The following is a 9,410-nucleotide window of genomic DNA, read 5'->3' as shown; positions in this document are numbered from 1 at the left end:
GGCAATAATCTCTCTGATATTGGCTGTAGCAACATTTTTTTGCTAGTTCTATGTCCTGAGGCAAGAGCAGTAAAAGCAAAAATAAACTGTTGGGACGACATCAAGATCAAAAGGTTTTGCACAGTGACGGAATCAATACACAAAACGAAAAGGCAACCTAGAGAATGGGAGAAGATATTTGCAGATGACATATCTGATAAAGGGTTAGTATACAAATATGAAGTACTGATAGAACTCAACACCCAAACGCAACCCTGTTTAAAAATGATGAGAAGACAGGAGCATACATTTTTCCAAAGAAAACATACAGATGGCCAACAGGCACATAAGAAGATGCTTAACATCACTCATCGTCAGGGAAATGCGAATGAAAACTGCAACGAGATACCACCGCCCACCCATCAGAATGGCTAAAATCAAAAACACAAGATACAAGTGTTGGCCAGGAGGCAGAGAAAAAGGAACCCTCTTGGACTATTGGTGGGAATGCAAACTGGTACAGCCACTGTGGGAAAAAGTATGGCGTTTCCTCAAAAAGCTAAAAATAGAACTACCCTACAATCCAGTGATTGCACTACTGGGTATTTATTCAAAAAATACAAAAACACCAATTCAAAGGGATACATGCACCCCTATGTTTACTACAGCATTATTTGCAATAGTCAGCCCAAGTGTCCATTGACAGATGAATGGATAAAGAGGAAGTGGTATATATACACAATGGAATAGAAAAGAATGAAATCTTGCCATTTACAGTGAAATGGATGGAAATAGAGAGTATTAAGCTAAGCGAAGTAAGTCAGAGAAAGACATCAACCGTATGATTTCCCTCATGTAGAATTTAAGGAACAATAAAAATGAGCAAAGAAAAAAAAGAGAGAGAAACCCAGAAACAGCCTCTTAACTATAGAGAACAAATTGATGGTTGCCAGAGGGGAGATGGGTGGGGGAATGGCTGAAATAGGAGAGAGGGGGTAAGGAATGCCCTTGTCATGAGGAGCCCTGGGTGTTGTATGGAATTGCCGAATCATTATATTGTATACATGAAACTAATAAAGCACTGCATGTTAATGGTACTGGAATTAAAATAAAAACTTAGTAATAAAAACAGAGGCCAAATTTTAATTATATCAAGAAACTTCTTTCAATAAATAGATAGCTGACCTTTCACTCAATTTTTCTTTTTAATGAACTTGGTTTTGTTGTATATTTTTGTCTAAAGGCTTTCTGTTTGCCGTGGTGCCGATGATGCACGGCCTACATCAGATGATGACTTTAATATCAAGGTAAAGTACTCTTGTGAAATTAATTTTCCTGCTCTGAATTTAGTTTTGTCTATTATTTACTGTTAAAAATTACCAGTGGCCTGCCTGTCATCATTTTATGTTTGTAATGGAAAGTTGGTCAGAATAAACCATTTTACAAAATTATGACAAGTTGAAATCTTTTTTTTTTACTCTGGCAAATAGTGAAGGTGGAGGTTGAAGAAAATGAGCTGGAAAATATATAATGACAGGAAAATTATATTGGGAAAAGCTTTCGCATAATGGTGGAAATATGACATTTAGTCAAGGATAAGGATTCTTACTGTGAGGTTTAAATTATCTTAACATGACTGTCTTTCTCTTTGCATCTTTCTTGCTTGCTTGCTTTCTTGCTTTCTCTTATTCTTTCTTTCTCTTCCTTCCTCTTTCTTTCTTTCTTTCTTTCTTTCTTTCTTTCTTTCTTTCTTTCTTTCTTTCTCTAGAAAACATGAATTTTATAATACTAATGCCTAAATGAAATCTTTAGTGGATCCAATTATTTATTGCAGATATTTTTTCTTGGACATTTTTTATTTTGGCAGCCTGTAGTGTTATGACAGAAGATTTTTTTTCTCTGTTTCTATCCTTTGTTCTACATTCAGATTAAAATAATATTAGAAATTGTGGAAATTCAGAAATTTAAATTGTTTCTCAACATGTATATTGCAAAGGCATTCCACTGTGCTTTCAAAATGATTCCATGGAGAGTATAGTTAAAACTCTTTATCTATGTGAAGAATACATGTTTTGCCTTAAATAATAATCAGCTCTAGAAGCAGAGGCTCTTCATACCCATATGGTAAAATGTCCAATTTCAGAAATCTTTTATATTATAGTTTAAAAAATATCTACTTGTAGCCTTTGTATCAGATTCTAAAACTGAAAATCTCACTCATTTTATGTTTATTTAAATATTCATTTGAAAGCCCCTGCATCATTATATGCTGCTGGATGTTAGGAAACATAATTGTGCATCTCTTGGAACACCTAGAATAAAGTCTTGCTTGGAAGAGTCAATTTAATATTTTTGAATGTGAAGAAACATGAAGATGGAATTCTGTATAATGGAATGTTATAAGTAATGTAATGTGTATAATATGTCATAATTAAATACATAAATTTTAAAAAATATGGCTCAAATTTAGATTCTATTTTCATGTTTAGGCTTTATAAGTGCAAATGAATTATGTTGAGGAAACAAAGAAATAAATAAGAAGGAAGGTTACAGTGTATTTTTTAGTATCCTCTAATTGTGAGCTTAGAGTTGTAGATGAAAATGCCCAACTATTTTCTTTAACCCCACCTATGTCCCATTAGATATATCCTTTCAAGGAATCCATTTCTCCTTAGAATTCTCATTACCAGTTCTTTCTCCATGTGCAAAGTTGATGTATTAGAAACATTTCTTTTTCTATTTTTTTCTCTCTCTGGTAATAATTTATAGCTTTCAGATAGTGATAGATGACCACAAATTGAACAACCTATAGTGAAAAAATTAAATTCTTTACTACAGTAATTATAAAGAAATAGTTGTAGAGTGAGAAAAGTCAGTATTATTAGGGATAAACTATGCACAAGAGCCTCTGTCTTATATATATTTATAATTTATTTGTAATATATATTTATAATATGTAATTGAAAAAATTTTAGAGACTTCTGTTTTTCGTATATCCATAATCATACTCTTACATATTCCAGAAAATACGTATTTTTTCCATATACGTTTTGTACTTACATTTTTCCTTTTTTTCCTTATCTTAACCTTGTGCTTGATTGATTGGTCATGTCTTATTGTTTTCCTTTTTGCTTCTTCTCCCCCCAACTCTTTTTTTTTTTTTAATGACTTATCCCTACCCCAATTTTTCCTTGCAGAAACATTTCTTTACAGTCTGCTCTTTCAGTCCTTCTCTTTCTGTCTCCATTGTCAATATATTTGGTTATGGCTTTGTGTTGTCTGGAGGTCATTCATGAATCATTGCCCTACAAGGTTTATTATTAGTTTTTTCCTCTTTTTCTGGAAGGAGCTGAATTTGGCAATCATTTGTCTCTGCATTTTGACAAACAAACCAACTTAAAGTGTAATTCCAATCTCACTAAATAGAGATACTACTAAACACCTAAATTTTAGTATTTCTTTCTCCTGTACAAGAGATATTCGTGAAATATAAATCAGAAACACATGTTAAAGTATAAATAATTAATCTAAATTTAATGTTTGGGTTTTTATCAATAATGCTTTCATTACCTAGGAACAAAGTTGTGTTTTAGGTTATTTTTGGTAAAGAAAGTATTTAAAAATATTTTAAAATTTCATTTTTAATTTACATATACTGTATTCTTAGTTTTAGAGGTAGAATTCAGTGATTCATTAGTTGCACAAAACACCCAGTGCTCATTAATTCAAGTACCCTCCTTAATGCCCATCACTCCTTATTCCACTCCCTGCCCCCACTCTGCCTCCCTCCAGCAACCCTGTTTCTTGCCTATAGTTAAGAGTCTCTAGGGTCTGCCTCCCTCCCTGTTTTCATCTTTTTTTTTTTCCTTCCCTTCCCCTATGTTTGTCTGTTTTGTTTCTTAACTTCCACATATGAGTGAAACTCGTGGTAGTCGCTTTCTCTGACTGACTTATTTCTTGCTTTAGCAGAATACCTTCTAGTTCCATTCATGTCATTGCAAATGGCAGGGAGTTCGGGTTTCTTGATGGCTGAGTAATATTCCATTGTGTGTATATGCACACATCTTCTTTATCCATTCATCTGCCAGTGAGTCATCTAGGCTCTTCCATGTTGGCTATTGTGGACTTGCTGCTGTTAACATTGGGGTGCAGATGCCCCTTCAGATCACTATGTTTGTATCCTTTGGAGAAATACCTAGTAGTGCAGTTGCTGGGTTGTAGGCTAGCTTTAGTTTTAAATGGTTCAGGAAGAATTTGTATGATAATCAGGGGTAAGGAAAGTAACACTTTGGGACTAGCTATTAAATCTCTCATAATCCTCACCCCATGAGAAAATGTAGGCTAGTAAATGGCAGAACTGTGACTTGAATCTACATTTGAATGATTCCAAAAGCTGTGTTCTTTGTGTAGCGGTGCTCATTTGATAATAGTGACTATTATGATTATTTTACCAAATGTGATACTTGCAATCCTTAAAACTATTAATTTTTGTTCTAGAATGTCCCCAAACCAAGCTTAAGAAAGCTAATGGCTGCTTGTGAGAAATTCAAGAACTGTAAGCTATTTGAAGACTTGTGTTATTCACTGCTGTTTGTCCATTCTTGTGTTACTCAGTAATTCAAAATTACAGATATTTTCATGTACTCTTTATTTTGTTTTTTACTAAGTGGAAACAAAACGTGGCCTTATTACAGTAGGCGATAAGCTTTCACTTACGGATGATAATTCTGATCATGAAGATGAAAATACAAAAGTGCATGACCTTTTTTGTCCTGAAATTCCATCACCCAACACTCTTAAAAAACCTCTCAGGCCGTTAGAAGGCCTTGGTGTTACAAAGGTAAGTTGTTTTGTTTTAAACTTTTTTCCCTGATATTTTTTTTCACATACATCCCCTTGATCCTTATAATGACAAGACTCTTAGGAAGAAATGGAATTCCTCCAAATCATAAGAGGACACAGTGTAATAACAACAGGGAGATAAGTACCGGATTGAGATTTATAAAGGTTGGTGGGAGTGAACAATTCTTAGGTATGCCAGTATGGAAGTAAAGAATTAGAAAGCACTGGCAAGAACAGCTAGATGGATGTGAAGATGAGGGAGGGGGTGGGGGGAAGAATGTATTTAAGAAGGGCAAGATGAATAATATTTTTCAATATGTTTAAAAATTCCCAAACTTTGAGTAATAATTTGATCTTGAGTTCTGACTTTCTCTTGTAATCTAAACCCTTTAATGAGATTGAGGATGGATTACCTTAATGATAATTTGTTGTGATTTGTAATCAAAAATTTGTAATTTGTTGTCCTCTTCAAGAATGACTACTAGGTCATTATGCAAACGTTTTTCTCAAAGGAATATCTTTTTCTCTTTGTTGGATTTTGAAAAGGAAAAGAGATGCCAGTGAAAAAGTAGAAATGAGTGCTCAATCAGGGCCTTACGTAGTAACAGTACTCCTAGCATTCATTGCAAGTTCTGGAGCTCATTTCTTTTCATTCACTTGAATTAATCAGCCTTTCAGAGATTTAACAATCGAATCTCAGAAAAAATTAATGTGCAATCCCCAATTCCAACTTATTGATCCGTAGTGAAAACCATATAACTATTTACCAAGCAGAACCAGATTCTCGTGCCATTTACACCCTCCTTTGTAGGAGAGGCTACCAATGATGTAAGATGAGAGGACTGCATTGTGAGTCCTAACTTGGAACAATGAGGTAGATGCACCTACCACTAGTTTCTTTTAGTCACAAAAGCTGCATACTTTCAAATTTCATTATACAGCTATACCTACGAGGGGAACTGGCACATTCTGTTGACTGGTCCTTTCCGTGGCCTAAGAAACATCGAAAATTATTTTTTTTCTAGATTTCATATAAATTAGTCACATTGTATTACTGTGCTTTTCATTGAGCGTAAGTAACATGACAATATGTTGATAAAGAGTCTTCTGTGAATGAGAATGCCAGGGTTTGTCCCCCTCCAGTGTCATACAGAAATCTATTAAGGAAGGTATCAAATATTGTCAGGTTTTTAAGAATATCCATAGCTATTCTGTAGATTCCAATGGAAATGAATTAGGGTTATGACAGAAAATTATTAGCCACTTTAAGGTCTACCCTGTGAAACAAAAACAGCTTTCAACCAACTCAGTCCATAGTCCTGACTTCTCTAGAAGGATTTAGCTCACGAATCCCCAGGCCAGAGACTACCTGGGTTAAGATATTTGATGGACACAGTTTTGAGGTGAAGAATCTGGATTGGGAAGAAGAGATATATCGCCCTAGGCTGACTTAAGCTTCCAAACAATATAGTCAAGTATGTGTCTGAAAAGAACTCCAGAAGACTTCCCTAAGATCAAATCTCTACGGAATAGGAAATTATTCAAAAGAAAACAAAGGCGAAAAGTTGATAATCTGACCCTTGTGAAAAACCTTTGCATCATAAAAGAAAAGCAAGACAAAGTATGGTGGTCAGCATCCTAAGGGTAAGGGTGCCCCCTGAGATGATAAAATAACAATATACTTGAAGTAATACCAAAAAGAGTCAACATAAACTGTAGAAGATTAGCTGTCTAGGGGCACCTGGTGGCTCAGTCAGTTAAGCTCCTGCTTTCAGCTCAGACCATGAGCTCAGGGTCTTGGGATTGAGCCCTGCACCGGGCTCCCTGCTCCCTCTCCCTCTGCTCCTTCCCCCATTCATGCACTCTCTCTCTATTTCAAATAAATAATTTTTTTAAAAACACTAGCTGATGTAGTCCACATCAGGTAACGGTTTTTGAGTGTGTGGTTTTGAATATTGTCTGTGAGGAACTAGAAGGAAGATCAAAAGGACAAATGACCTCAGTACAGGGGTCAAGGCTGGAAATGTAGATTAGAGAATCCGGTTTTGAAGCCTTGAGATTTAAACAACTTGGAGAGGATTTGAAGAGAGGAAGAGCAAGGGTCAGGGACTAAATGTTAGCGGTTGCTGTCATTTAGAAATAAAATGGGATTAGAAGAGCAGAGGGGAGGGTGTGGTCATTGTTTTCAGGGGCTGCTGAGAAGTAAAGTGGATAAGGACTTTAAAAAAAAGATCCTTGATGACCCTCAAATTTTTTTAGTGGAATTCCAGGATGGAAGCTCAGATTTTAGTGAAAAGAAGAAAAGTGATGAAAAGTTGAATCTGTGGATGAAAGGACACATTAAATAAAGAATGTTCAAGGCCAGCGAAAGGGGAGAAGCAGGATGATAGTAAAAGCTGCAGGAGTTAAGCAAAAGTTTTTCTATAATATCGAGAAGACTTAAACTTTATTTAAAGAGAAAAGTAGTTAATAGAAAAGAAGAAATTGAAATTTTGCAGAGAATGCTTGAAATGCTTGCAGAGAATGAGAGTATCTCATCCTAAAGTCAGATGATCATCAAAACTGTAATGGGGACTGCATAGGAATTTTTCAGAGGTTATCTTAGAAAGGTGTGATCTCACAGAACGCAGAGTATCTTAAGCTATGGATGAAAATGCTTCTAGGGTATTGTCAGAAAGTAAAATGTAAGTATAGCCACTTTTAAAATGTTTTCATTAACACTTAGTATTAATATGGGTAAGAACCTCTGTATTTCACAAGTAAATTTTGGCAATTTAAATTCTAGAAAAAATAATGATGACAGTGTAAAATCAGTTTAAGCTGTTTGAAGAAAGTTCCTTACATTTGAAATTTGTTTTTATTGGCATCAGGTTTGTAAAACTACATTAGATAAAATTTAAAATCATAAATTTTAAACTACATTATATACATTTAAAATTAAAGTTAATTATAAACCATTTATATAATGATAAAACATACAATTATAAATTTTAATTTATAAAATTTATAAAATGTAGTTTATAAAACTGTCTACACATGTCTTAGTCATGAATTCATGAGAAATAATATTTTATGAAAGAAGAATGAGTATCTAGATTTTTAAAAATAATTTTCTTTAAAATGTTTTTTCAAAGTGTGATGATAAAAGGGGAGAGATGAAGAAATTTATTGAGTTAAAACAATCTCTGGAATATTGTTTGGATCAAGAAGTGAAGAAAAATGGTCAATTAGAAAAAGAGATTACTAGGTAAGACTGTAATATTTCAGATCATTTTAACCATTAATTAATTGATTTAACTATCATTTTACTTTATTAAAACCTAAATACAAATTCTTGCCAAAATATTATACTTACACTTTAATTAGATTCCTTAAATAGTAACAATAGTTCCCTTAACAATAGCAACTGCACTTTTCATCGTCCACCTTGAATAGTTTCTGCAAGATATCTTTGTTCTTTGGTAATCTTTCCTTTTAATAGTGTTCTTCCCTTCAAACCAATATTTTAGTATCTAAAAACCTCTCTGTGTCATTGTTTAATCACCTCAAAAGTTATCTTGGTTTGGCTTCTATATTCTTATTTTGTATTATTGTTTAATTTAAATTCAATTCATCAACCTATGGTGTATTATTAGTTTCAGAGGAAGAGTTCAGGGATTCATCAGTTTATATAACACCCTGTCCTGATTACATCAGGTGCCCTCCTTCATGTCCATCATCCAGTTACCCTATCCTCCCACCCTCCTCCCCTCCAGCAACCCTCCGTTTGTTTCCTATGATTGAGAGTTTCTTATGATTTGTCTCCTGCTCCGATTTCATCTGCTTTTATTTTTTCCTCCCTTCCCTTAGGCTCCTCTGTTTTGTTTCTTAAATTCTACATACCAGTGAACTCAAATGATAATTCTCTTTCTGATTGAATTATTTCACTTAGCATAATACCCTCTAGTACCATCCACGTCACGGCAAATGGTACGATTTCATTTTTTTGATGGCTGAGTAACATTCCATTGTGTGTGTGTATGTATATATACATATACATTCATATATATACATATACATTCATATATATACATATACACACACACACACACATCACATCTTTATCTGTTCATCTGTCGTTGGACATCTGGGCTTTTTCCATAGTTTGGCTATTGTGGACATTGCTGCTATAAACATTGGGGTGCAGATGCCCCTTCGGATCGCTACATTTGTATCTTTGGGGTAAATCCCTAGTAGTGCAATTGCTGGGTCGTTGGGTAGCTCTGTTTTCAACTTTTTGAGGAACCTGCATACTGTTTTCCAGAGTGGCCGTACCAGCTTGCATTCCCACCAACAGTGTAAGAGGGTTCCCTTCCTCTGCATCCCTGCCAACATCTGTCATTTCTTGACTTGTTCATTTTAGCATTTTGACTGGTGTGAAGTGATATCTCGTGGTGGTCTTGATTTGTATTCATTTCCCTGATGCCGAGTGATGGTGAGCATTTTTCATGTGTCCGTTGGCCATTTATATGTCTTCTTTGGAGAAATGTGTGTTCATGTCTTCCACCCATTTCTTGCCTGGATTATTTGTTTTTTGGGTGTTGAGTTTG

At 34.6% G+C, this 9,410-nt stretch overlaps 1 protein-coding gene across 1 annotated transcript in view; it reads left to right on the top strand.

Moving 5' to 3' along the window:
- Positions 1-8,091, top strand: part of LOC121106291 (translation initiation factor IF-2-like) — a 26,186-nt gene extending 18,095 nt beyond the window's left edge. The window contains exons 4-7 of the mRNA XM_040645236.1: positions 1,223-1,286; positions 4,477-4,534; positions 4,647-4,819; positions 7,956-8,091. Coding sequence (XP_040501170.1) covers positions 1,223-1,286; positions 4,477-4,534; positions 4,647-4,819; positions 7,956-8,072 — 412 coding nt within the window. The 3' untranslated portion in view covers positions 8,073-8,091. The remainder of the gene's footprint in view (positions 1-1,222; positions 1,287-4,476; positions 4,535-4,646; positions 4,820-7,955) is intronic.
- The last annotated feature ends 1,319 nt before the right edge of the window (positions 8,092-9,410 follow it).

Source organism: Ursus maritimus, unplaced genomic scaffold (genome assembly GCF_017311325.1).
Source record: "Ursus maritimus isolate PB19 unplaced genomic scaffold, ASM1731132v1 scaffold_31, whole genome shotgun sequence".
NCBI classification, from domain to species: Eukaryota; Metazoa; Chordata; class Mammalia; order Carnivora; family Ursidae; genus Ursus; species Ursus maritimus.
Note: the sequence above shows the minus strand (reverse complement) of the source record. Positions and strands in the feature narration are given on the sequence as shown.